At 55.3% G+C, this 26,658-nt stretch overlaps 2 protein-coding genes across 9 annotated transcripts; one reads left to right on the forward strand and one right to left on the reverse strand.

Annotated features, from left to right (window-relative positions):
- Positions 1-537: 537 nt before the first annotated feature.
- PRCD (photoreceptor disc component) lies at positions 538-26,658 on the forward strand. 7 transcript variants are annotated; one of them, XR_004033339.1, is made up of 8 exons: positions 538-1,019; positions 13,591-13,659; positions 15,641-15,721; positions 16,099-16,210; positions 16,893-17,460; positions 18,625-20,220; positions 20,270-20,489; positions 26,191-26,658. XR_004033339.1 is itself a non-coding variant. In XM_030827762.1 (4 exons), the coding sequence occupies exons 1-3, from the start codon at positions 13,231-13,233 to the stop codon at positions 16,145-16,147; spliced, it is 192 nt and encodes a 63-aa protein (XP_030683622.1). In that variant the 5' UTR covers positions 12,805-13,230; the 3' UTR covers positions 16,148-16,210; positions 26,191-26,658. The 7 variants fall into 7 exon arrangements, 3 of the variants coding, with proteins under 3 accessions (XP_030683622.1, XP_030683624.1, XP_030683623.1); XR_004033338.1 differs by lacking the exons at positions 18,625-20,220; positions 20,270-20,489; positions 26,191-26,658 and having other exon boundaries at positions 16,893-18,471; XM_030827762.1 differs by lacking the exons at positions 538-1,019; positions 15,641-15,721; positions 16,893-17,460; positions 18,625-20,220; positions 20,270-20,489 and adding an exon at positions 12,805-13,304.
- Positions 556-11,397, reverse strand: CYGB (cytoglobin). Of its 2 annotated transcripts, none has more exons than XM_003279113.4 (4): positions 10,514-11,397; positions 4,635-4,866; positions 4,150-4,313; positions 556-1,800 (listed from the first exon to the last, which is right to left on the reverse strand). In XM_003279113.4, the coding sequence occupies exons 1-4, from the start codon at positions 10,654-10,656 to the stop codon at positions 1,767-1,769; spliced, it is 573 nt and encodes a 190-aa protein (XP_003279161.1). In that variant the 5' UTR covers positions 10,657-11,397; the 3' UTR covers positions 556-1,766. The 2 variants fall into 2 exon arrangements, with proteins under 2 accessions (XP_003279161.1, XP_030683621.1); XM_030827761.1 differs by having other exon boundaries at positions 4,138-4,313.

A 26,658-nucleotide genomic window follows, 5' to 3' on the forward strand; every position in this document is an offset into this window, starting at 1 on the left:
TGTTGGCCAGGATGGTCTTGATCTCCTGACCTCAAGTGATCTGCCCGCCTTGGCCTCCCAAAGTGCTGGGATTACAGGTGTGAGGCACCGCGCCTGGCCTTGCCTCCTGACCTTTTAACAAGGCTGACCTCCCCCAGCCCCCACAAAACCCCAGTTCCAGTTTCCAGCCCTGTGTTCCTGATGAACCAGGTGAGGAACCCACAGCAATCTTAATCCCCAATTTAGAGAGAGGCCCAGGGGGAGCCAAAGGTGAGACACAAGGGATGGGGTGCCCTTGGTGCGGGACAGGGGATGGGGCACCCTTGGTGCAGGACAGGGGATGGGGCGCCCTTGGTGCGGGACAGGGGATGGGGCGCCCTTGGTGTGGGACGGGGATGGGGCGCCCTTGGTATGGGACAGGGGATGGGGTGCCGTTGGTGTAGGACAGGGGATGGGGTGCCCTTGGTGTGGGAGGTCAGGGGAGGACTTTCAAGAAAAAGGCCTGAGCCCGGAACCAGGGATGGGGGACAGAGGTGAGGGCAGGTGGCAGGAAGAGACTGCACAAGTGTGCACGGGTACAGCAAGAACGGGTCTGTTTAATGACACAGCTGGGTCTGGTTACAAACATCAGAAACTAGAAAAGGAGGACAGGCAGTTACACAGATGAAGATGAGGATGGGCCAGGAGGGGACACAGGCATAGTAGCCACAGCAGCAAAACATCCTTGAAGACGATACACGTGACCAAGGGGCACACGTGGGGGGCTCCCCCTGGCAAGCCTGACGCAGATGAATAGACAGGGCCGACTGCCAGCCAGGAGGAGGGTGGGGTGGGGAAAGCCCTCGGCCCTCGGAGCTGAGGGTGAGACCCAGGCATGTGGTCCCACCGACCTGCTGCCCAGCAGCCCGGATCCCCCGGGGCTGCCCTGGTGGCCAAGGCAGGTGGAGCTGGCGGCCGAGGTTTCTGGACTGAGGCCCCTCCCCCAGTGCAATCATCCCACCCAGAACTTCACTCTGCCCCTGCCCATTCCAGGGCAGTCGGTGAGTCAGTTCCTCTGAGAGAGTAGGGGAGCCCACTCCTTTCTGCCTGGAAGTGGGATTCAGGAATGTGGGGAGCTGGTCTGAGAAGGGGCTGGGCTTTGCTGCCAAGCTGGGTTGCCCCAGCCCTGCCCCTCCAGGCCCAGGTCCTCTGCGCTGCCAGAACACTCTGTTCTCTGCACAACCGGAACCCCTCCCTGCCCCACTCACAGGTGGGCCAAACCGAGGCTTCTGGGCCCCGCAGATACGCATTCTAGATATGTATGTGTGTATATATATGTATATATATATTTATATATAGCTCGTATATAGAATATATTTGTATATATGGTAGATGTGTGCGGGATACTCTAGATGGTGATGTGGAGACCTGCATGCTGGCCGGGCTGATAGAAACGGGGCTGGTTTATTCCCTAAGGGACTCCTAGACCGGTCCCGCTTCCTGCCAGCCGCTCAGCTAGGTCTCTCTCCAACAGTGAGTAGAAAAGCTAAGAAGAGTGGGCCCCGCTCTGCGAGGAGGACGGGTCCCCCACCCTGCCCGCCGCGCTGGGGTCAGCATCCAGGCAGCCAGCGCCGCCTCCTGGCAGCTCCAGGGGGGGACCGTGGCCCCCACAGAGGCCTCCTTGGGGGAAGTTGAGTCGGGGATTCCTCCAGCTTCCTTGGCACCCAGAAATGGAGCGTCAAGGAGGGTCTTCGGAACTCGGCCTTCTGCTCAAGGTGCTGCCAGGGAGGGGGGTGGAGGGAGGGGTCCTATGGCCCCGAAGAGGGCAGTGTGGCCGGCGGGCTGTGGACGAGATAGGAAGGGAAGGACATATGTTACCAGAGGCAGGGAAGGACCCTCGGGGGAAAGGGGGAAGACCTGGGGCTGGTGAGGCTCACGTCCTGCCAAGGTACCCGGCACAGTGCAGTTGAAAGCAACCGTGAGACCCAAGTTCTAGTCTCCGTCCTGCTACGAACCTGCTGTGGGATCTCGGGCAAGTCTACTGGTCCATGGGAGCTCCGGATCGTTTGCTCTAAAATGTGAATAATGTCTGTCTTGTGACATAAACTGGGTAAAAAAGTGTTTCACAAACTGCAAAGCACGACACCAATGTGAGCTCTTTTTCCATTAATTCTGAAACGTGGCGCATTCTGTCAGGCCTGTCTCGTCCCTCCTCGGGCCACCCATCTGTATTCTGGTATTCTCGGTACACACAGCCCCCGCTGCAATCATTGCGCACCCCTCCCCGCCCCCACCCACGCAAAGGCGCACACCCTGGAGCAGAGACGGCTCAATAAACAGTGGCGCCTGGCCCACCCCTGCTTCCCTGATAAGAGAAGTTGGGCGAGGGCCTTCTAGGACTCTGCTCTGTAACTCCATCCTACCCTCAAGCCCATGGGGACCCTGGCAGCAGGGAGGCTCTGCAGGCTCAGGCCAGGAACACTAGGGGTGGGCTAGAGGATGTAAAGGGATGAGGGGACCACCCCACCACTTGACAGCTGGGCGCTAACCCCCATGGGGTGCCAGTTTCCACGGTAGCCCATCTCCATTCAGTCCACAAGGAGCAGACGTGGGCAGAGGAGGAGACTTCGGCCATTTCAAAATGTTTGGGGTTTGGAGAGATCTCAGTCCCTAGGGCAGGGTGGGGAGGGCAGGACGGGCAGCGTGCTGGGGAACTTGGGCCATGTGTTTCTGATTCACTGGGGCTCGCGCCCGGCCAGCTCTTTCCAGTCCCTCTTGGCCCTTATAAAAAAGCCCTTTTCTCTGGAAGCAGGAAGTCTTGTGTCCTGGCTGTAAACAAACTCATCTTTGGCAGCAGAGCCTGCCTGGGGAGACGGGTGGGAGGGCAAGCAAGCCCCCTCCCCTCCTCTTCCCCTGTCTTTTCCCTGGACCCTCTGGGTGACAGCTGGTGGGGGGTGATGGGGCAACCACAGCTGTCCACACTCTGCCAGTGCCCTCCTCTGGTGGGCCAACGTCTGCTTGTTTCCCATTGACTTCCAGGTCTCAGGCAGGCCGGGGCCCAGCTGTGCACATCTGGAGTTGGCTTGGCTCCAGCCAGCAGTTCCCGAGGACTCCACTCTCTTGGGGTGGTGCTGACGGGAGAGGGGGGAGGGGAGCAGGAGCCAGCCCGGGGCCAGTGTGGTCAGCAGCAGGAAGGGCAGGAGGCCTGGCGTCCCCAGCTGCCCTCAGGGGACCTCCTCCAGGAGCTGTGCCTGTGAACAGGAGGGCCGGCAGTCTTGGGGGCCCGTGCGGAGCCCGGCGGGAGACGCCGCCTTTTCCATGGGAAACTGCTGGGAATGTTTCTCTACCACACGTGTCCCGGGCTGCTGGCTGACCTCTGCTTCCCATTCCCGCCTCCGCTCCTCTCGCTCCTTCCTACTCCAGCCCTGCCTCCGCCTCTCCATTCAGCTCCCAGAGTCAGCCTCCCCTTGGGGGCCCAGGGAGGCCGAGTGTTCCCAACCGCCACGTCTCGGGGCTAGCCCTCCCCTCACGCTCCGAGTCAGCAGGAGTCACAGAGGCCGGCCACCCTCCTTGAGCCACCTCCTGGGCCCAGAACTGGAAGCCCACCCTCCAGGTCAGCCTGGAAGTAAACATCCCCCTGCTTGTGTGCGTGTGAGTGACACCCATGTAGCGCCCTCGTGGGCTGGGGTGTGTGTGTGTGTGTATGTGTCCTCGTGATCCTCCTGGCTCTAGCCCTATTGAGGCAGAGGGCATTTAGCAGCACCGGTCGGCATGAGATGAAAAAACAGCCCCTTGTGATTGGCACCCAGGGAGGAAGTGGCTGGGCTGACCTGGGCTGCCCCTGAGCCTGATGATCGGACCTTCCTGCCAGGAGCCTCTGGCGCCTCTCTGCCTGGGCAGCTGTGGCTTTGGGTGCTCTGAGCTCTCCCTGGCTCTAGGAGAGGGGAAGGCTCTTTGGGAGGAATTTTGCTCAGGGCTTATGGCTCTGCGCAGCCTGAAGTCACAGGGGAGCCATCTTGAAGGCCTTTTCCTATTATGCCTGTTCTTACATGTCAGACCCCAGGGTTGGCCTGCCTCAAGTGTGCCTGCCCAGGTGGTCAGCCCCAGGGCCCCAGGAGAGATGGGAGACCTCGGGGACAGCAGAGGACATGGCGGGGAGGCTGCCCAGCCCACCCTCACCCGCCTCCTCACGTGGTGGCGTTGGGGACCTGCTGCACCCAGCCCACTTCCTTGTAGGCAGCGGTCACATGGCTGTAGATGAGGCCACGCAGCTTGGCCCAGGCTCTCTGCGTCTCAGGTGGGAAGTCATTGGCAAATTCCTCGGCGACCACCTCCAGAATGACCCCGGAGAGGATCTGGGGGCAAAGAGAGGAAGGAAGGGGGAGTGAACACCCGGGCGCCCTGTGTCCCGCAACCCCCAGGCCCCTCTGCCCTATGTGTGGCCAAGAGGATCATTCCTAACGCAACAGTCTGGCAGCTTTGGGAACCCAGTGCTCTCAGGACAAGGGTTGCCCTGGACCCAGCCCCTCCATCCTGCTGCCGGGCACTGCCCCTCCCTCTCGCAGCCACTCCGGGGATCACCTCTGCTGCCCCAGGGAGCCCTCCCAGAGCCTGTGAGTTGCAGGTGGCCATGATGCGTGGGCGGTGGGGGCTCTGCAGCAGATCAGGGCGCATACCTTGAAGTACACGGGCTCCACCTTATGTTTGAGGGCGTGGGCTTTCCCCACAAGGGCGAGCACGGAGGACACCTTGTCGGGGTCGTGCAGGTTCTCCACGACAGTGTTGAGGGCCCCCATGACTCGGCAGGCGTGCTTCCGCAGCTGGGGGCTCCGCTCCATCTCCAGGGGATCCTCCATGTGCTTGAACTGGCTGAAGTACTGCTTGGCCGAGGGGAAGTTCACAAAGAACCTGGCAAGAGGAACAGGGGTGGTCGCTGAAGCTGGAGGCTGCCTCGGGCCCACCCTGAAGCTGCCAGGATAGTGGGGGCTGAAGAAGTGGACCCCAGTGCCCCCCACCCCCGTATCATCACTGTTTTCACTGCCATCCGTGGACCTCAGCATAGATCCTCCTCGCTCTGGCCAAGCCGGCTCACCCCTACCAAGTCTGGCCATGTCTATCTGCCAGGCTTGCTCAGGCTGGCGGCTTCGTCTCCCAGGCCTCTGTCTTCCTCGCTTCTTGCTTCCTTCCCAAACTCTACACCCCCTTCGAGGCCTGCTCTAGTCATAGCCGAGAGGGTAAGAGCTCAGGTTCTGGAATCATGAGTTGATCTGAAATTAAATCCTCTCCAGTTGGACTGAAATTGTTCTGACTCTCCCAAAATATTGCTTTCATGAAGTCATGCTCATGCTCAAAAACATTCAATGGCTCCCTATTGTCTGCCAAAGTGAAACTCCTTAACCGGGCATTCCAGACTTCTTCTGAACCGTTCCCCACCCAGTTCTTCAAATTCATGTCCACATTCCCCACTATACTCGCATCATCCCTGTCCTGGCTCAGTGGCTTTACTTACTGTTGGGAAAATGTTCCTCAGGTGAGCCACATTCCTTTCTACTACCCTTTTCCTGTGTCAGACATGCCTTACCTGGAGCAGGCTGGCCCAGGGGAAATGCTTGGCCCCTGAGGCCATTGGCACCACTCAGGTGACCTTCCCTGCCCTCCTTCCAGCGTGTCAGACTGGATCCCAAGGCTCTCATGCACCCTCTGACCCCCTGCCCTAGCTGGGGACCTGCAGTGTGGAAAATGACAGTGGCCTTTTTTTTTTTTTTTCTTTTTTGAGATGGATTCTCACTCTGTTGTCCAGGCTGGAGTGTGGTGGTGCAATCTTGGCTCACTGCAACCTCTGCCTCCTGGGTTCAAGTGATTCTGTTGCCTCAGCTTCCTGAGTAGCTGGGACTACAGGCATCCGTCATCACGCCCGGCTTGCTAATTTTTTGTATTTTTAGTAGAGATGGGGTTTCACCATGTTGGCCAGGCTGGTTTCGAATTCCTGACTTCAGGTGAACCGCCTGCCTCAGCCTCCCAAAGTGCTGGGGTTACAGGTGTGAGCCACCGCGCCGGCCGACAATGACTTTTACACCTCCCCTCCCTGTCGGGGCTGGATGTCATGTGAGACGTGGGCATGGACTCAATCAGAACTTAAATAACTTAAGTGAATCCCCAGAAAATGTATGGAGCGTCCTGGACCTGTTCTTCCAGGTTGTTCTGCCCCTTCGTGTGTCCCCTTTGTGATCAGAGAGAGCTGATAATTTGCGGAAGCAGCCCTTTGGCCAGGAGTCGAGTCTCAAATGTGAAGGCTGGAACAGATGCGGAGAGGGCATCTGGCCGGGTCATCCCTGCTGGTGGTGGAGCTGCTATTGGCGGGGGAAGTTTGCACAGTGACCAGGGCACAGTCTGTGTGGAGACTCAGGAGGGCCCCTCTCAGAGGCCAACTGTGACCTTGGGCAAACCGATTTACAAGCTCCCTGTTTGCAGAAGGGCGAGAGGAGGGCCCCCGCTCACTGCTTCATGGATACACGGCTGAGGACACGTGAGGCGATGGGTCTGAAAATACATTGAATTTTCTGGAGAAGCACTGTGATGAGGGACAAATGTGAAAAACCCAATTTGGACTTAAACAAGCATCTCAGACTTTGGAGGTTTTACAATTGCAATAAAAAATAATGATATGGCCGGGCACGGTGGCCCACGCCTGTAATCCTAGCACTTTACGAGGCTGAGGCGGGTGGATTGCTTGAGCTCAGGCATTTGAGATCAGCCTGGGCAATGTGGCAAACCCTGTCTCTACAAAATACAAAAAATTAGCCAGGTGTGGTGGCACACACCTTTGATTCCAGCTACTCAGGAGCCTAAAGTGGGAAGATCACTTGAACCCGGGAGGTCAAGGCTGCAGGGAGCCAAGATTGTGCCATTGCACTCCAGCCTGGGTGACGGAGTGAGACCGTGAATCAAAAGAAATAATGATAATAATAATAATAATAAAAGGCCAGGTGTGGTGGCTCATGCCTGTAATCCCAGAACTTTGGGAGGCCAAGGCAGGAAGATCACTTGAGACCAGGAGTTCGAGACCAGCCTGGGCAACATAGTGAGAGCCTGTCTCCAGAAAAAAAGAAAAAAATTGGCTGGGTGTGGTGGTGCCCGTCTGTAGTCCTAGCTACTTGGGAGGCTGCAGCAGGAAGACCTGATCCCATCATGAGCCCAGGATTGGAGGCCGCAGTGAGCCATGATGGCGCCACCGCACTCCAGCTTGGGTGACAGCAAGACCCTGACACAAAACAATAACAATGATATATATATTTGCCTGATGTGTTACAAAGTTATTGTACCTTTTTTCTTTTCTTTCTTTTTTTTTTTTTGAGACAGGATCTTACTCTGTTGCCCAGGCTGGAGTGCAGTGGCGCAATCTTGGCTCACTGCAACCTCTGCCTCCTGGGTTCAAGGGATTCTCCTGCCTCAGCCTCCCAAGTTAGCTGGGATTACAGGTGCCTGCCACCACATCCGGCTAATTTTTGTGTTTTTAGTAGAGACGGGGTTTGCCATGCTGGCCAGGCTGGTGTCGAACTCCTGACCTCCGGTGATCTGCCTGCCTCGGCCTCACAAAGTGCCGGGATTACAGGTGTGAGCCACTGTGCCCGGCCTGTTATTGTATTTAATTGCCACAGCTAAGCGGGTATTACCTCTATTTTACTGATGAGGAAACAACAGGGAACATTTATTGAGCACTTACTGTATGATCTCACGAATCCTTGCAATTCTCTCCTGAGGTAGGCACTGTTTTAATCCCCATCTTATGAATTAGGAATTGATGTCCAAGATTGCCCAACAAAGTAGATGGCAGCACCAGGAAGGGGCCCAGGCAGGCCCGCTTTGACAGTTTCCCTACACTGCCTGGAGAGACAGCTGTGCCAGGGGATCGTGGCCTGGTAACCAGGTGTCTCCTGCCTCAACACCCACCACCGGGTTGTGGCCCTGAGGAATGACAGTCTCAGGGAGCCCCCACCCAGACCCTCCACAGTTCTGTGGCCCCCGGGGCCCATGTGCCTGGCTCCTTCCTCCTGGCTCTGCGGTTTTTCCACCTGAGACCCTCCCGGTCTCAGCCTGTGCTGCCAGGGAGGAGCCTCCACAGCCAGCCCTGGGGGGTTTCTCAGCTCCCAGAGGCATCTGGGCTTCCAAGAGAGCCTGAAATAGGCCTGTCTGAGTGTGAGGAGGAAGGTGTCAGAGTTACAACCAGGAGGGAGGGTGGGTGTTCCCTCTTGGTCTCCTCCCTGGCAGGGAATGGAAGTGTGGGGTCTGCCTCAGGCTCCGAAAGCAACGCCCCCTCCACCCCCACCAACGTGGCAACTTCTCCAGGTTGGGGGTGTGGAAGTGCAGCTGCCTTCTGCCTGCCCTGCAGGCTCATAAGGGCTGAGGGCGCTGGCCTGGCGCAGTGGGGCGGGCAGAGGTGAGAGTGCTGGCCAGAGGGCTGCAGCTGGGGCCTTGACCTCGAGGATGTGTATGTTGTATGTGGGAAGGCAGGGCGCTGTGTCAAGACTGATGGGCCCAGGATCCGAGGAGGGACCTTCAGGAGCCCTTATCCCCCTTTCGTCCCCTTCCCCCACTGACCAGGCCCTGGACAGAGACAGGAGGAGACAAAAAGGAAAGCAAGGCCGTGTGGGACCTGGGCTGGCAGGGAGTGGCTGAGACAAAGCGGGGCCAGGCTGTCCTGGGGCTGGGCTCTAGTCCACACAGAAGTGGAGTCGGAGTGGTGAGGGGTTACTCTGGGCACTGAGCGCACTGGTAATGACCTCCCCCAGCCCAGGCCCAGGCCCCTCTAAGAGACAGGAGTGGGGAACCGGAAGAGGGGTGTAGAGAGAGAAAGAAATCCCTGCTGAAAACTCAGACTGCCCAGACATGGCCCTGGCCTTGGTGTTTCATTTCTCCCTTGGCATCTGCCCTACCCTGGTCTCCTTCCTGGGGAGGTTCGATGGTGTCCCGAGATGTGGATGGTGAGCACTTCGTCCACGTATCCACACAGGTACATGGCAGGGGTTGGGACACAAAACCTCCAAGGTCCTGAGGACCCTGCCTTGCTTCTTCATGGTGACCCATGAGTGTGCCAGATGCATGCAAGGCCGGTGGGCTGCAGGTGCTGACACACGGCTGACGGCACCCTCCGAGGATGCAGTCTGGCACGTCTGCAGCTCTGCTACCCACTGTGTGCTTGTGCGGGTGCCAGCACCTGTGGGGACTGGTGGTTCTGAGCGTCTGAGGCCCTAGTATCCCAATGTCCCTCTTAGCTTCCTGCCACTCCCGGCTGTCTTTCTGGGCCTGGGCGCTGCTGAGATAGCTGCCCCATCCTCAGGAGCGCTCCTCTAACTCCTTAGAAGTGCTTCCTGCTCTTTTTCCTCCAAAATCTGCTTCTGAGTTGGAATCAGGGCATATCATGGTGGAGCTGGGTAGGTCCCAGGCTTGGGAGAGGCCACAGGGAGAAGAAGCTGGAGATGGAACAGGCCTGGGAGTCAGGGATGCACTAAAGCTGCCCTTCCAGAGCGAGGCTTCACCCCGTCTGCACATGACAAGGCTGCCCTGCTCTGTCCTAGATTTGACCGCTTTCCTCTGCCAAGAAGAGGGGCTCGAGGGTGAGCATGGTCTGGGGCTCCTCTGCCTGCACCCCCAGGGACCAGCACGTGTGGGAAGAGAGCATGGATTTGTAGCTAGAGTCAGTGACTAGCTTTCGAGGCTTGGACACATCAGCTCTATGAGGATGGTGTGTGTGCTCTAAGCCCAGGTGTGTGAAGAACGGGGCGTTCTGTGTTTGTGGGTCTCTTGGGGGCATGTAGTGCCTGAATGACCCCTAAGCCCAAGCCACTGCATTTCCTCCCTAGGTGGGAGGTTTTAGGGTTAGGCCCTGTCTCCTGAAGCTTCTCTCTTCTTCCCCTCACCCTCCAAACTCAGCAGGGATTGTATCCTAGGGGACTGTTTGCTTCTCCACTCACCTGTGCCTGCCCTGGGCGCTTCTGCTGGCCCGTGCCCTCCAGCAGGAAAGGGGCAGCTGGGAACACTGGACCCCCCCGCGCTCTCCTGTTTCTCAACCTCTGCTCTTTGCTCTCTGTTCTTCCAAGAGGCTTTGAATCCAGCAAGCGGCTGAGCTGGAGACAGGGGTCTGCTCCTCTTTGTCCCCCTTCTTGGCTGAGCCTCGGTTTTCCCATCTCTAAAATGGGGATCCCCTGCTTCTCCCTTTGAAATGCCAGAAAAATGTGTGTGTCTGACAGCTTGGCTGGGTGTCTGGGGTCGCTGGCCGAGCAAGGAGTTCTGAGGCCGGGAAGAGGAGGGGGACCGAGGTGCTCTCCTGCCTCTGGTTCCTAGATCCTGGTGAGCACCGCGCCGGAGCCAGGGAAGGCTCAACCCAGGCTTGGTTCACCCAAAGGCGCCCCTCGCCTCCTGCCCCGCCGACCTCGGACCGGCCCCATTCGCGGCTGGGGAGGTGGCGCTGGAGCTCGGACCCGGGCCCAGCCCGCCTCTGCCCGGAGCCGCTGCCGCCCTCCCTGCCCAGGGCCCGGCCGGGCCGGGCGACACCTACCTCACCAGGATGGCCGCCCCCACGTCCTCGCAGTTGGCATAGAGCCGGGCCCACAGAGCCTGCACCGCCTTCCTCTCCGCCTCGGACAGCTCCTCGCTCCGCTCCCTGCGCTCGATCTCCATCTCGCCCGGCACTTTCTCCATGGGCAGCTCCAAGCCCAGCCCGGCTTTGCTCGGCGGCGGCGGCGGCGGCGGTGGCGGGGCGCGGGGCGCGGGGCGCGGGGCGCCGGGAGCCGGGGCCGGCTGCGTGCGCGGCGGGCGGGCGAGGGGTAGAGCGCGGAGGGAGGGAGCGTGTGTCTGTGCGCGCCGGGTGTGTGTGTGTGTGTGCGTGCGTGTGTGCAGGGTATATGTGCGGGGGGCGGGGATGTGGTCTGCTGGAAAATGTTTAAAAAACAAATCCGCTCCAAACCCCCGGCCCCGTGTGGGTGAGCCAATGCCGGCAAGGTGAAGGCTGCGCGGGGTGGGGGCGACGCGACTGCCGCCCGCCCACCCGCAGGCCACGGCGGAGTTGCACCGCGGGGCGGGGCTCGGGTAGGTGTGGCCGGGGCGCTGGGGGTCCCGGGAGGAATGGGCGGCGCGGGCCGCACAGGAGTGCGCCGGGGCGGGCGCGGGCCGGGAGCGCTGGGTTCCGGGTCCCAGTGCTTGCGGCGTCGCGGGTGTGCGCGTGCGGACCCTTCCCGCGGCGGGCAACTGACTCAAAGTCCAACACTCTGGAGCTTTCGCGGCGAGGCCGACCGCCAGCCCGCCCGTGGGAGCGAACTGGAGCCCCTCCGGCGGCCGCCGCGGACCTAACTGGGCTCCCCTCGCCCGGGCCTCTCCCCACGCCCCCGAGCCAGCTGCTGGGGGCCGCCGCGCCACTCCCACAGCTCTAGACGCCCAGGCTCTGGGGGGTTAGCACGGGGGTCGTCCCCCTGCCCGCCCACCGCCCCGGCTGTCGGAACTTGAGCGCACCTCCGACCTCGGGCGCCAGAGGCCTGCGCCCCCTTTCCTCCCGCCCAGCACCTCCATGCCCTCGGTGCACGAACGCGGCGGCGGCGGCGGCGGCCAGAAGTCCCCCGTGGCTTATGGATGACACGGACAGGCAAGAACCAGGCGCTGCCCTGAATTCTGGCCCAGCTGGTGGCGGAGGAAGTCCAGAGAGGCACCGGATAGGGCAGACAGGACCTGGCAGACGAAAAGTCTTGAGGAAGGCGCAGGCCGCTGGGGACATCTCAGCCGCCACCAAGGGCCCGATTCCGGGCCTGGGGGTGGCAAATCCTTCCTCCTGGTGGGCCCTATCCAGGGCGGTGTGAGATTGGGCCAGAGGTGGGGGAAGAATCCCATGGTGCCAGCCCTGCAGCGGCTGCTCAGTCCTGGGGACAGCCTGAGGCCAAACAGGGCCTGGCAGTGTCGGGAAGAGGTGTCACTCAGGCTCCCGGCGACCCTTGTCCTCGCTCAAGACTTGATGTCCCATTGCCCAAGCATTGCTAAGGGTTGGCTCTGTGCTTTCGCTATGGTTCATGTATTTATTCTTAAAATCCGACTTTAAGGTCCGGGGGAGGCAAAGAAGAACTCACCCTGGCCAGCCTCAGCTGCAGCCTGGGCCCTTCTTGGGAGCTCAGAGTTCAGGTGCCTGGGGGACCCTGGGGCAGTGCCTCTGACACTGTCTCCCCCTTGTTGAGGGAAGGAAAATCTGATGCCTCCTGGGGGTCTTGGAGGGGGTGGAGGGGAGTGGGTGGGTTCAGGTTCTCACACCACTCCAAGACCCATGTCTCAGCGTGGCCATGGCTGGCTCTATGCTCCACACACACACTGAACAGTTTCTCAAAGTTGGTGTGACCAAGTGGCTGCCCAACAGGTCCCCTTGGGATGTGGAAATAAAATAGGAGAAGTCGTATATCTATTTCTTTTCATCTCATCCTTTGCAGATGTAATGTAGTCGTATGGTGTAGGAATGAATCTGTATAGTAGTCTAGCATATAATTTGTAAGTGGCTGCACCTGTCTATTTTGTGCGTGCACACTTGAATTCTGCCTTTTACTGAAGAGGGCGTGTAATCAGAAAAGTTTGGAGAGGATTGTCCAGAGGGCAAAACTGCCAGCCCTTCACTGTTGAGTCTCCCCTGTCTCTCTGGCTTCATTATCGAATATTCCTCCCCTTTCTTCCTCCTCTCCTGACGCTTCCACGGTGACATCATTGCTTCACCTCCACTCACCTTGCAGTTACTGGCAGATGCTCCATGATTTCATGTCAGTAGCTTCGGCGGCGTCTTCTGTCTGAGGGCTCATCCTGCCTTGCGCACTGCAAATTCAGATGCCATCGCTCCTCTTTAAACGTTGCCCTGATGCCTGCAGCTCTGAAAGTGCCCTGTAGGCGCCTTGAATAACTCCTGGGTCACTCTACTGCAGTCACTGTACTTGACAGCACATTTGTTTAGACTGGCAGCTCCATGCAAGCAAGGCCCAGTATCATCAGATCGGGACTCCGAATACGTGCTCAGTGCCACAGTGCACGCCTTGACCCTACCGCTGGAGGGGAGAACGTGGGCCCAGTGAGCTTAATCAGTCCTCACAAGGTCGGGGCCGCTGACCCACTAATCAGCTTGAGCCTCCTAATCCCTCCCCAGCAGGAACCTCAGGACAGACGGCAGTGGCTCCTGAGAGCTGGCTGGGGCCATTTTGGCCCCTCGCCTGCGGCCTTCTGCAGACTGGGTCTGGGAGGGGATGGGGCAGCTGCGCCATGTGCACCACCCTTTTCCTGCTCAGCACCCTGGCCATGCTCTGGCGCCGCCGATTTGCCAACCGAGTCCAACCGTGAGAAATTGACCGGGCTATGGCTGGCGGTTGGTGGGGGGGGGTGGCGGGGAACCATGGGGCTGGGCTGCCACCAAGCCAAAGGTGGGCAGGGGCTGCCTGAACCTTTAGGGGGGCTGGGAGGGCATTTTGAGGAACCCTTGAGAGAGCGCAGTGGGGACTTAGAGCTTCAAAGGCTCTAGTTGCAGCCTCTAGTCCCATAGCCCAATGCGTCCGGGACCTGTGGAGGGACAGGGAGGGGCTGGGCACAGCCATAGCTCTTCCTGCCTACTCTTGCCTCCCACAGAGAGCCCAGCGACGTGGATGGGGCAGCTAGGGGCAGCAGCGTGGACGCGGACCCTCAGTCCTCAGGCAGGTAAGGCAGAAGTATGGGCTGGGGGAGGGAAGGTGCTGCCAAGGAAGCTGTGGCTGTGCATGCCTGGGGGTGCACATGTGTGCCTGTGTGCGCCCTGTGCGTGCACCGTATCCTGGCCCTTGCCCTAGGCACCCTGATCCCTGTCTGCCTGCTGGGCAGGCTGGATGTCTGTTTTCTGCGGTTGGGAATGGGAGCCCTCAGCTCGCTCCTCTGGACCAAAGCCGCTGTGCCTCTCATCTCCAGTACGGGGCGGTCCCCCGGGGCACCTTCTGTCGGAAGGCACAGGGGAGTGGAAGGAGGGATGAGGCAGAAGTAGCTCTGTGTGGCTTTGCTCGCCTTTCCTTGCCCTTCCCCCTCCTCCTCCTCTGCCCCCGCCCCGCCTCAGCTCCGCTGCCTGAGCCTCCAGCAGGATTCGCTGTCCAGTCCCCAATAGAAGGCGCGGGAGGAGCATGACATCATCAGCATTGAGTGCCATTGGCTGGGCAGACCCTGCGGGCAGGACGCTGTCTCCAGTGGCCAGAAAGTTAACTCTTCCCTAGGCTGCAGCCATGTGGTCTTTAGGGGGTGAAGTTGGGGGAACTTCCAGACTTTTCCTTCCCTGGGTGACCAGTGTCGTTCGATGATAGGGGCGCCTATCCCAACCAAACACTGGAAAAAAATCAGCAAATCTTTATGAAGTTCCTGTGCATGAGGGGTTCCTTCTGTGCCTATGGACTCACCTAGCATGGGAGACCTGTCTGAAGAGTGACTTTTTTGCTCCCAGTGAAACAAAGAGTAAAAAAGATCCGATGACATCTTTGGGTCAGGGCCCACTGGCAGGAGGGTGTCTCCACGCAGGGAAGACTCAGGTGGCGGGTACTGTGACCATCCATGTCTCTTTCTGAGTGGGGACCTGCCAGCAATGTGTCCCTTAGATATGCGGAAACTGGCAACTGAAAGAACTTCAGTCTTTGTGTCTCCTGTCGTCTGAGTCCTGGGATTCTGAGTCCTGAGATTCTGATGATCAGAAGACCCAATGGGAAGCCCTGGGACTGTACAGGAAATGGAGGCATTTCTGTGACACCGCAACTGGATAGGCCAGCTGGCATCATCATAATAGTGCCTGATTGATATCACTAGTTAAATCAGCTACAATGACCACCCCTGGGCCTCCCCCGATAGGAGGCCCTCAAATGCTGGGTGGTCCACGCTATTGAGCTCGGGTCTGGAGTCAGGCAGGGAGAATTTAAATCCTGGCTTCCCTCTTACTAATGGAAAGACTATGGGGGAAGTTTGCGCAATCAGTTTATATGTAAACTAGGATTAATAACAGAGTGGTTGTGAGGTTTTGGTGAGGGTGCAGAGTGATTGCTCCATAAATGCTAGCAGCTGTCTTGTTTCATGCTCGGGACCTGTGCTTTAGTTTTCTCCAGAGGTTTCTTATATATTAAGTCACTCAGAAGGCTCAGTAACCCCAGAGGATTGGCAGGACATGTGTTTTTAATCTTTGGTTAATGGTTGTGGAAACTGAGGGACAGGGAGATTTAGATGGCTTGCTCCGGATCATCTATCTCATTTGTGGCTAATGCGGGACGTTCAGGCCCCTGATTCCAGGCAGGGTCTCTTCTACATGAAATGGGCCTGGACCTCCTGGCAGGAGAGAAAAGGCCAAATCTGAGGACCATCTGGCCAGGCCTGGCCTGGCGTGACTTAGCCAGAAGGAAGCAGTTGCCTATTAACTCCTTGGGACCCAGTTAACTGGAAAAATTGGTCTGACATCGAGGAACCACCTGCCGATGGTGGCTGCCCTGGAGGGCTGGCGGTGGGGGTGACATTTCTACTCTCCAGTCACACTGTCCTAAATGCCAACTGATTCCTTAGGTGGTCCTGCCCCTCAATATTGGGGTGAATTGATAGGAATGGGAGGAGGAGGAAGACGAGAGTCAGAAACCTGGGAAGGTCATGCCCTTCAATCCTGACCCCAGTGCTTTCCTCTGTTTAGGGAGAAAGAACCTCTGAAGTAAGCCCTCACCTCTGCAGGTGGGGCTCAGGCCCAGAGACTGGGATCAGCTGGCTCAGGCAGGTAGGGCAGGGCTGGGAGCTGGGGAGGGCAGAGGGCAAGGCTGGGGACAGGCAGGAAGCAATAGGCAAGGCCTGGCCATGTGGGAGGATAGCGGGCAGTGTTCAGCTCTTGTGGTCACTGATGGACTTGTGCCTTTGGCTGCTACCTTGAGCCTGTTGTGTTCCAGGCCTTGGGGCAAGGGTTAGTTTGAAGAGAACCAGGTGTGGTTTGAGCACATTTTCTAGGCTTGGGGATGGCGAGGTGGTCGTGCTGGGGCATGAGGGCAGTGTCGGAGGACGTCCAAGGGAGAGGCGCTGCTCTGGAACAGCCACTCTGAAGTGCGAGTCCCATCCCCAGGTGTGGGAGAAGTGCTGATCTGTTCTGGTTTTCTGTTTCAGCTCAGGTCCTGGTTCGTCCCCTAGCCCAGGAGGATGCTGTGGGAGCTGAAGGGAGCTGTGGGAGCTGAAGCAGCAGCAAGAGGGAGAATGGAGGGAAGCAGCACTAGAGAAGGTAGACGCCTCCCTCTCAGCCCGGGACCTGCCAGTCTCCCCTTCCCCCAGGCCCTGGGTGTGGGCTCCTGAGCAGGACCTGGCCAGGCCTGGCAGAAAGAGCAGACGTTCTCGCTGCTCTCGGACAGGCTTCCTTCCATCTGAGTTCCTGAGGCTCCTTTGAGGGACTGCTGAACCTGAGAAAGCCTAGGATGAGGGACTTGCTGGGTCCGCCAGGCTAATTCCGGGGCAGCCAGCAGCCCAGGCAAGAGGCAGGAATAAGTAAGGAGTGAGTAGACCCCAGAAGCAAGGGACGGCTGATAGCTCACATTTACTAAGCAAGGGCTTCCATTCATTCTGTAATTTAATCTTCAGTCACCCACAGAGCCTGGTAATGTTATTATCCACAATTTCTAAATGGGGAAACACAGAGAGAGGTTAAATAATTTCCCAACATCACCTAGCTAGGAAGTGGAGGCTCCCAGGCTCACGCTGGAGCTGCAGGGCCCACGCTCCTACCCACCATGGCAGGCGGCCTCCCCTTGGCACCTAACACAGTTTGCAGGGGTTGGGGGTGGTTTGCTGGCCTGGCCAACTGCCTGTCAGCCCAGGAGCTATTCTGTTAAGCCTCCACTTGTGGTCCGAGATGCTGGTGTCAGTTTGCCACAGTGACACTTGCTTTTGTGTCATTTGCCTTTCCCCAGTTCCCAGAGCTCATCCTGTCACTGGCTGCTCTGCTGAAATTATCAATAAGAAATGCCAGTTGGATCTGTGACATGTCTGCCTGCAGCTGGATGGGAGCAACGGACAGCTTGTCCTCCGAATGTGTTTTCTGTATGTGTGCAAGCGCGTGTGTTCCAAACGGGCAGTAGCGTGTGGGAAGGAAAAAGCCTGACACTTGTTTTTATCAATTTGCTGATGCTCAGTCCCAGCGGCTGCCTCCTTTGCCCCCAGCTGCTCTGCCAGTTCTCTCTTTCCAATCCTGCGTGATCCTGAGCAGAGATAAAAGCAGATTTCCGCTTCTGTTCCCAGATCCAGGCGCAGACCTTGCAGGCAGCTGCTCCTGATGTCTCACAGCTATTAGTCTTCAAAAGCCCCCCGTGCCTCTGTGCACACGCGTCTCTCCTCCCCAGCCAGCCCCCCTCCCAGCCCAGCGGCGATGTCTCTGCCTGGCTGGCCCGTGCCCTTGACTTCCAGGCAGTAGGAGATGGAGTTCTCTAGACAGCAGCACCTCAGCCGCCGCTCTGCCTCTGAAGGGAAGGAAGGGAAAGGGTGAGGGACACCGCAGAAGAGAGGGAACCGCTGGAGAGGCGCTCAGGGTGGGGGAGGAGGCGCACCCCGCTTGGGAGGGGCTGCTGGTACCTCGGGGAGCCTGGCTGGGGTGTGTGCGAAGGCAGTTCTGTGGGAACCTCTCAAAGTAGGGCAGGCAGGAGGTAGGGGGAAAGTCACACTAGGGAAGGAGCCTGCAGAGGCAAAGCCAGAGCGCCAGCCTGACCCAGGCCGTGAGCCCGTGATCACCTGTCTCAGCTCCTGTCAGCCTGTCTCTCTCTTTGGAGGCATCGGCCTTCCTGGTGACAGGCCTGTCAGGCTGAGGGCCAGAGGGCACTGTTCCCGGGACCCAGTCTGTGTTCCCCGATCCTATCTGCATTTATTCTCTAATCTATTTGCCATGTTCCTATCACCTCATCCTTGCTACCATTTCCAAGTTGCCCATCTCCTTCCACTGGTCTGAGGAATTGTCAGGCCAAGGTCATGGAGCTGGCTCACGGCCCAGACGCACTTCCCCAGGGCAGCGCCCCTCCACAGCACTGTTCTGAGAACCTGCGCAGGAGGTGGTGGCTGCTCCAGGGATCCCATCCAGAGGAAGGGCGGGAAAGAGAGAGGAAGGGGCTGCTGGCGGCCAGCGGGGCTGTGGCTGCCTGGGCTTGGAGGTTGCCTGGGCAGCTGGGGTGCCATGTGGGCTGGGTGGGGGGCTGTCTCCCCCAGGGAGCAGGCTGGCTTTGGTGGGAGCAGATTGTGTTTACACCTTCCCCGCACACCCAGCCCACGCTCGCCTCTTATTCCCGGGGCCTCTCCCACCCCTGGGCTCTCTGCACAATCTGCACATTTGCAGCTCCTGCTGCAGAAAGTTACCTCTCTCAGCCTAGAGCTCCCCACAGAAGGCTCCTGGGACCCGGGTGCCCCTTCCTTGGCCCACTGGCTCCCATCACAGGGATTAGTGTGAAGCTCAGGGCAAGGGTGGACCTTTAAATGGGGGAATTAAATCCTGACTATGACACTGTCCCCACGGAGGCTGAGTCCTTTTTCCTCCCTTTCCTTGCAGAGAGCCGCTGCTTGGGAATGGGAGCAGGAGTGCTCAGGGGCTTGGGAGAGGGCAAATAAAGGGCAACTAGAGAGGGAGAGCTGAGCCAAAGGGTGGGGTCCCTTCTGGTCCAGGGTGCTGGCTACTGTGAAATAACAGAGTCCAAGAGCAAGGTGTTCAGAGTCAGAGCTCCTGGGTTTGAACCTTGTTCCACCAGCACATCCTACCTCTGTGGCCTGGGTAAGTTTCTGAACACCTCTGTGCCTCAGTTTTTTTAGCTGTAGGATGGAGAGCCTACTGGTATCTGTCTCTTAGAGTTGTAAGGGTTGATTAGATAACGCGTGGAAGATGCTTAGCATGTTGGGTAAGTGTCCCATATATGTCAGCTGGCGCGATCCGGTTTGAACTGTAAATTACTGAACAGTGGTAGATTCAGGACGGGTAGAGTTCCTCCCATCCTCACTCGGTGGTCCTTCCTGCCGTCTCTCCACATACACAGAGCTGGGTGACCGGTAGTTCTGCAACAGATCAGAGGATGGCAGAGGGTGGCATTGCTGGGGTGGGGAAGCCCCCTGTAAGCCTGTACTGGAGAAGACCACCACTGCCTCTCTGTGCCCAGAACCGTGTCCCAACCTCCAGTGGTGGCCTTGACCTGGACAGTGCCACTCCCAGCTGGCTCTGCTTCCGGAATGGACCTCAGCTCCTTGACAAGACGGGAGGCGCTGCCCTGCTGTGGTGGCTTCCTCCGTGTGAATGCTAATCTCTCTGCTGGGGGAGCCTGAGTGATGGGGAAAGGCTGCTTGGAGCTGCAGGGTGGCTGAGGGCAGCAGCCAGGAGCAGAGAGGTGCTGCTCCTGCAACTGAGGCTCAGGGCGGCTGCCAGTCTCTCCTGGAGACTGGAGCATGACCAGGGAACTAATGAGGTGGTGGGGGTGTGGTGGGAGCGAGGGAAGTAGCCACCACAGCTGTGGCTGTCCACTGTCACCCTGGGGTGTAGATGTCACCTTGGGGAGTACCCACCCACTCCAAGTGTGCGGTTGTGTGTGGGTGTGTGCAGACAGTCCTGGGCAAGGGCAAACCGTAGAGGTGCTGGGCCAAGACTAGATGGGTAGGGCACGGTGCCCACTCTGAGACAGGCACAATGGTGAGAGAGCAAACCCTGCTGGTTCCTCAGGCTCCCGTAGCCCCTCTGTGGGGGGCCTCACTGTTAAGAAGCCCAAGACCTAGAGCTACAGGAAGATAATGCTTCTTTGTGAACTTCAGAAGAACAGTTTGGTTCGCACGGAAGCTTATGTTAATATAGTGATGATACTAATCGTATGATTAATAACCACTAACATGCATTGGGCGCTTACTGTGTGCTAGGCACCGTGCCAGCTGCTGTATTTTACGCACTGTTTCATTTATGCGGCAGGAACTGTTACCATTTATCCAATAAGGAAAGTGAGGTTCACAGAACTTGCTCAAGGTCACTCATAGCTGGCAGTGAAGCCAGGACCTGATCCTGGGAAATTTGACGCCAAAGGTTGGGATAGAGAGGGCCTGAGTCTTGAGCTGGGGGCCGTGAGGAAATTCTGATTGTGACCTGTCTACAAGGCACAAGGAATGGAGCTGTGGTCCCGTCCAGCCTGCCTTTGCAGGTGGGCTGGGGTGGGCCAGGGTCGTTGCCACTGTTCTGTCTTCAGGAACTCACATTCAAGGGCAGACCAGACTCTGGGCCCTGAGAGGCTGGTTCTTGCCTCTCAGGTGAGGGGGAGAGGAGAGGTGAGGGGGAGAGGAGGTTCTTGCCTCCCAGGTGAGGGGGAGAGGAGAGCTGCCCCTTTAGGACCCCTCAATCTTCCTCAGGGAGGATGTGGTGGCCCCTGGCAGGGATGACAGACAGCGAGGTCATCACCCACAGTCATTGCCACTGCCACTCTGTTGCCTCCTTCAGCCAGGGGCAGGGCCCTGGGGAGAGGAAAGGATGGCAGCTAGCAGCCCCGCTGGGGATGGGGAGCCTGGTGAGGAAGGTTGTTTTGATTTGTTTTTGCTGGGGGAGGGTGCAGGGCATGGAGACCAAGGAGGTGGCTTTGAGGGGCAATACACTGACAGCAGGAAGCCAGTCCTTGTGCCTAAGGAGCACAGCCCCTCTCTGTGGGACACATGTGCCCCCTAGTGGGGATTATGACTGTAGTGGGGGGCTGAGAAAATTTTTAAAAATTTACTAACACACTCAGCCTGTGAGCCTGGGGAGGAGAGGCCAATCCTGTCCCTATGTGAAAACACACACACATTCACACACACACACACATATTCAGAGACACATACATTCACACATACACACACACAGACATACACACATTCACAGAGACACACACACACAACACACATTCATACACATACACAGACATACACATATACATATTCACACACATACACACAGACACACATAACACACATTCACACACACACATACACAGACATACATATATACAAACATATTCACACACATACACACATACACAGACATACACAGATATAAACATACACAGACACACATACATAGACATACACATATATAAACATACACATACACATTCACACACACATTCACATACACACGCATACACAGACATACACATATACATTCTCACACACACACATACACATACACAGACACAACACATACACACACAGAGACACACACACATAATCACAGATAAACATGCATATGCACAGACACACACACGTTCACACATACACACATACAGACACACACATTCACACACATACAGACATATACACACAGACACACATAACATACACACACACATACAGCCACACACACACACAGATACACATAAACATACACACACAGAGACATACACATACACAAACATACACACACACAATATCATATGCAGAGGCAGAAGCCATTTGAACTAAGCATTAAAAGAAATTAACGTGTTCATTTGGTCATTTATTTAACAAGCGTGTCCTGGGAACCTGCAATGTACGAACCCTGTATCAGGTGTCAGGAGTGACACTCGAGGAGAGACAGGCTCTGCCCTGCCGGTTGGTCCTATAGGAAGGTCCCAGCCTAGGTGGCCTAGTTCTGCCAGCCCAACCCTGCCTGTCCGTGTGACCTTTTGTTCTCTGGACCTCGGTTTCCTCATTTGATAAACATTTGTCAAACCCAGGTGGGCTGGAGTGAGGACGTAGAGGACTAGTGATCTCCTCAGGAAAAGAACAGTTTAGTAAAATGAAGGGGATGGACCAGAAGCTCTTTGGGGGCCCCACCGACTTTCCCAATCGAAAGCGACTGTAATGAACTGTGTCTGGAGTGCTGTGTGCCAGGCACTGTGGATCCAGAAATGGATTAAGACCTTCTGCCACAAACAACCAGAAAACTGGGCAAGATATAAGCAACAGACACTTGACAACTGGCAGCACACAGGACAGTGACCCCATGACTGCCTCAGCTTCTGCCTGGAGACAGTTCCCTGACTGTGCCTTGGGGAGGGGAAACCCAAGCGGATGACAGTGGCTTTGCTAAGGTGAGGAGGAGACAGAATCAGAGGTCAAGACAGTGTGAGATTCATAAGGATATACACACAGATCAATGGAATCCAGAAACAGATGCAGCAAAGGTAATCCAATGCAGAAAGAAAGGTCCTTTCAACAGGATACAAAAAGCACTAACCAGAAAAGAAAAATCAATACATTGGACTTTATCAAAATTAAACCTCTGCTCTTGGAAAGACTAGGAGTAAATATTTGCCAAACAAAAATCTGAGAAAGGACTCGTATCCACATAAAGAACTTTTCCAATTCGATAATAAGACAGCCCAATAAAAAAGTGGGGAAAGGTTTTAATAGACACTACAACAAAAAATACACATACAGCTAAAATACACAGAAAGTTGTTCAACATGCGGCTGGGCGCGGTGGCTCAGGCCTGTAATACCAGCACTTTGGGAAAGAAAGATATTCCACATACAAATCAAAAGCCCAATGACATACCACTACATGCCCACCAGTGGTTAAAGCTGAAGGCTGACCATAGTAAGTACTGTCCAAGATGTGACCCTGTCATACACGGCTGGGGACTGGTGAAGTGTTATAACCACTTGGGAAACCAGCATGGTGGTTTCTTATAAAGTTATCCCAGAGGAATGAAAACTTAACATCCACAAAAAAGACTGCAGAGATGTTCATGGTAGCTTTATTATTAACAGCTCCAAACTGGAAACAGTCCAAATATTCCTCAACATGGGAATAGATAAACACACTGAGATAAGATAGAATAATACTCAGCAATGAAAAGGAAATGAACTGCCGATGCCGACCACATGGGTAAATTGAGAGAAGCCAGACACAAAACAGCCCCTACTGTGTGATGATGACATGTACATGGAATTCTAGAACAGGCAGAACCGACTGATAGTGACAGAAGGCATCAGTGGTTGACTGGGGCCAGGGTTAGATATCGTGGGGGTTGACTGCAAGGGTAAGAAGGTTTTTTGTTGTTGTTGTTTTTTCTTTTTTTTTTTTGAGATGGAGTCTCACTTTGTCACCCAGGCTGGAGTGCAGTGGCACGATCTTGGCTCACTGCAACCTCTGCCTCCTGGGTTCAAGCGATTCTCCTGCCTCAGCCTCCTGAGTAGCAGGGACTATAGGCTTGCACCACCACGCCCAGCTAATTTTTGTATTTTTAGTAGAGACGGGATTTCATCATATTGGCCAGGCTGGTCTTGAACTCCTGACCTCAAGTGATCCACCCGCCTTGGCCTCCCAAAGTGGTGGGATTACAGGTGTGAGCCACCGTGCCCGGCCTAGAAGGTTTTTTTTTTTTTGAGATGGAGTTTCGCTCTCGTCAGCTAGGCTGGAGTGCAATGGTGCGATCTTGGCTCACTGCAACCTCACCTCCCAGGTTCAAGCGGTTCTCCTGCCTCAGCCTCCTGAGTAGCTGGGACTACAGGCGCCCACCATCACGCCCGGCTAATTTTTTGTATTTTTAGTAGAGACGGGGTTTCGCCACGTTGGCCAGGCTGGTCTCAAACTCCTCACCTCAGGTGATCCATCGGCCTCGGCCTCCCAAAGTGTTGGGATTACCGGCATGAGCCACCACACCTGCCTAGGAAGGTGCTTTTGAGGTGACCACAATGTTCTTAATCTTAACTGGGATTGTGGTTACATGGGTCTATACACTTACTGGACTACTGAACCATACATTGTAAATGGTTATACTGTATTGTATGTAAGTTACACGAGAATAAAGATGATTTAGAGAGTTAGAAACAAAACAAGAATGATGATGCTTGTTTTGCTCACCATCTAGCAGAAAAGCCAGACGTACAAACAAATAATCATAAAACAGTGGGACGAGTGTTCAAAGTATGTTGAAATAACACGAACTCCCATTTATCAAGTGCTTACCTTGCGCCAGGCGCTGTGCTAAGTGCTCCGAAGCACTGATTTAACGAAGTCCCGTGATGTTTGGATGATCCTCCTCCTCCTCCTCATTTTACAGATGAGAAAATAAGACTCAGAGGGAAGTGAGGTGACCTTTGCCAAGGTTACTCAGCTACAATCAGTAGAGCTGGGACTTTCCTCCAGGTCATCCTGGGTTGCAGACAATGTGCTAACCCACCTGCCACCAGGAAGGTGCCACGATGAAACAGCTCGGGAATTGTTGCAGCATCTCAGTCAAAACTTCGCAGGAAGTATTTAAGTACAAGCTGGAATTTGCAGAGCAGAGAAGAGAATGCAGTGAAGGGACTTTCAAGGCAACAGGAACAAACACCACCACAAGCAAAGGTTATGCAACAGCTGTGAGAAGGCAAGGGTTTCTGGGCATGGAGAGACATGCCCAGGAAATAACAGAAGAGATCCATGGAACATTATATCGTCTTCAAATTCATTTATTTTTATTTTTTAAAAATCAATTTTTGAGTAATACTCTAGAGGCAGTGGCTCTGCCAAGCAGGGAAGTCAAATGCATCGCTTTTCTTCCTGGACACTGTTGGCAAGCACAGATAATCCACAACTCCAACGCCATCTATTCTCAATGCATAGGGTCTGTGTTATATTTCTCCTCCTCCAGAAAGTTAAAGCTAGGTGAAACTTAAAGCAGTGATCCCAGGTTTTTTTATTTTTATATTTTTACTTTTCTTCCATCTGCCTGGTCATCTGCATGATCCCAGATTTCTGAACAGGATTTGTGACACAGTTTCACGGTCCTAAGAACTCTCAGGAAAAAATCCTCTATGTTTTCATGACGGGTTTTCTAGGTGGGTGAATTAAAGTCTCTGGAGTTAAGCAAAAACGTTCCACTGTCATAGTGTAATTTTTTTAGGAAACATGGCATGGTGGCTGAGACCGTGGGTTTTTAGGCTGGATTGTTGGAGTTCAGATCTCAGTGCCTTCACTTACGAGTTCCTTTAACCTTTCTGCACCTTGACTTCCTCAGCTGTGAAATGGGAAGGGTGGGGGGTGGGGGATGACAGGGATGTCATGAGAATCAGATGAGACAGTGAATAAAAGGTGCTTCCAGAGTACCTGCCACAGAGTAAACACTTCATATACACATAGCTGTTATGATTTCAGAAAGGAAGCTTGCACACATGAGCTCATTTTCTGTATTCTGCCATGATCCATTCTTCTGGGAAGAATTGTTTTTAAAAGATATCATTTAGGATGATTTGACTGAAACAGAACACCCAACTTAAAATGACATTTTAATAAGATTTCTTTTTAAAATCTCACTTTTTATTTATTTATTTTTTTTGAGACGGAGTCTTGCTCTGTCGCCCAGGCTGGAGTGCAGTGGTACGACCTCCAGTCACTGCAAGCTCTGCCTCCCGGGTTCAAGCCATTCTCCTGCCTCAGCCTCCTGAGTAGCTGGGACTACAGGCACCTGCCACCATGCCCGGCTAATTTTTTTTTTTTGTATTTTTAGTAGAGATGGGGTTTCACTGTGTTAACCAGGATGGTCTCAATCTCCTGACCTCGTGATCCACTGTCCTCGGCCTCCCAAAGTGCTGGGATTACAGGTGTGAGCCACCGTGCCCAGCCTAAAATCTCACATTTTGTAATTCACTCAAACTGAGATGCCATTGCTTGTAAGACACATCCTGCATTTAAGAATATGAAAATGCGACTGGCTCTGGTGGCTCATGCTTGTGATCCCTGCACTTTGGGAGGCTGAGGTGGGCGGGTTATCTGAGGTCAGGAATTCAAGACCAGCCTGGCCAGGATGGTGAAACCCTGTCTCTACTAAAAATACAAAAATTAGCTGGGCGTGATGGTGCACACCTGTAATCCCAGTTACTTGGGAGGCTGAGGCAGGAGAATCACATGAACCCAGGAGGTGGAGGTTGCAGTGAGCCGAGATCATGCCACTGCATTCCAGCCTGGGCGACAAGAGCAAAGCTCTGTCTCAAAAAAAAAAAAAAAATGTATATATCTATATGTGTATATATATATATATATATATATATATATGTATGTATATGTGTGTATATATATGTATATGTGTATATATATATGTATATGTGTATATATATGTATACATATATATGTGTGTATATGAAATGTATAAATGTGTCTCTGAATCAAAACGAGGCCTGAAGTTCGGGGGTGTCGGGACTGGCGGTTTCTGCGGGTCAGCAGCATCACTGAGGACTCATGTTCTTTCTTCTCTCTACTCTGCCATCGCAGTCCTTCAGCTCCTACTTAATGGAAGCCTCGCAGATGCAAGATGGCTCCAGCAGGCCCAGCATCACTTCTTCTCAGTGTCCCAAAGCCAGAAGAGAGGCTGTTGTTTTAAAAAGCAGGAAAACTTTCCTAAACTTGGCCAGAATTGCATCGCAGACCCTTTCCAAAACAATTTCCAGCAAAGGGAATAGACTTACTATGTCTGGTACAGATGAATCAAGATTTGCCCCTGGGGGCTAGGGAGGGGCTTGCCCTTGCTGAAGCAGACCCTTGCCCAGCAGCTGAACGGAGCCCAGGTTCACCAGATGGAGGAAGAGACTGGCCGCTAACAGTGCCTGACATACAGATGTGCTTCCTGTGATATCGCTGCTGCCACTGTTCCAAATGTCAGCAGTCAGCTGCCTGGGATACTACCTACCTTCTTTTGTGTTCTTATTAATAAAATTAAAGATTGCTTTCTGGGTAGAGAAA

The sequence above is a fragment of the Nomascus leucogenys genome, chromosome 14 (assembly GCF_006542625.1).
Source record: "Nomascus leucogenys isolate Asia chromosome 14, Asia_NLE_v1, whole genome shotgun sequence".
Classification (NCBI taxonomy): Eukaryota; Metazoa; Chordata; class Mammalia; order Primates; family Hylobatidae; genus Nomascus; species Nomascus leucogenys.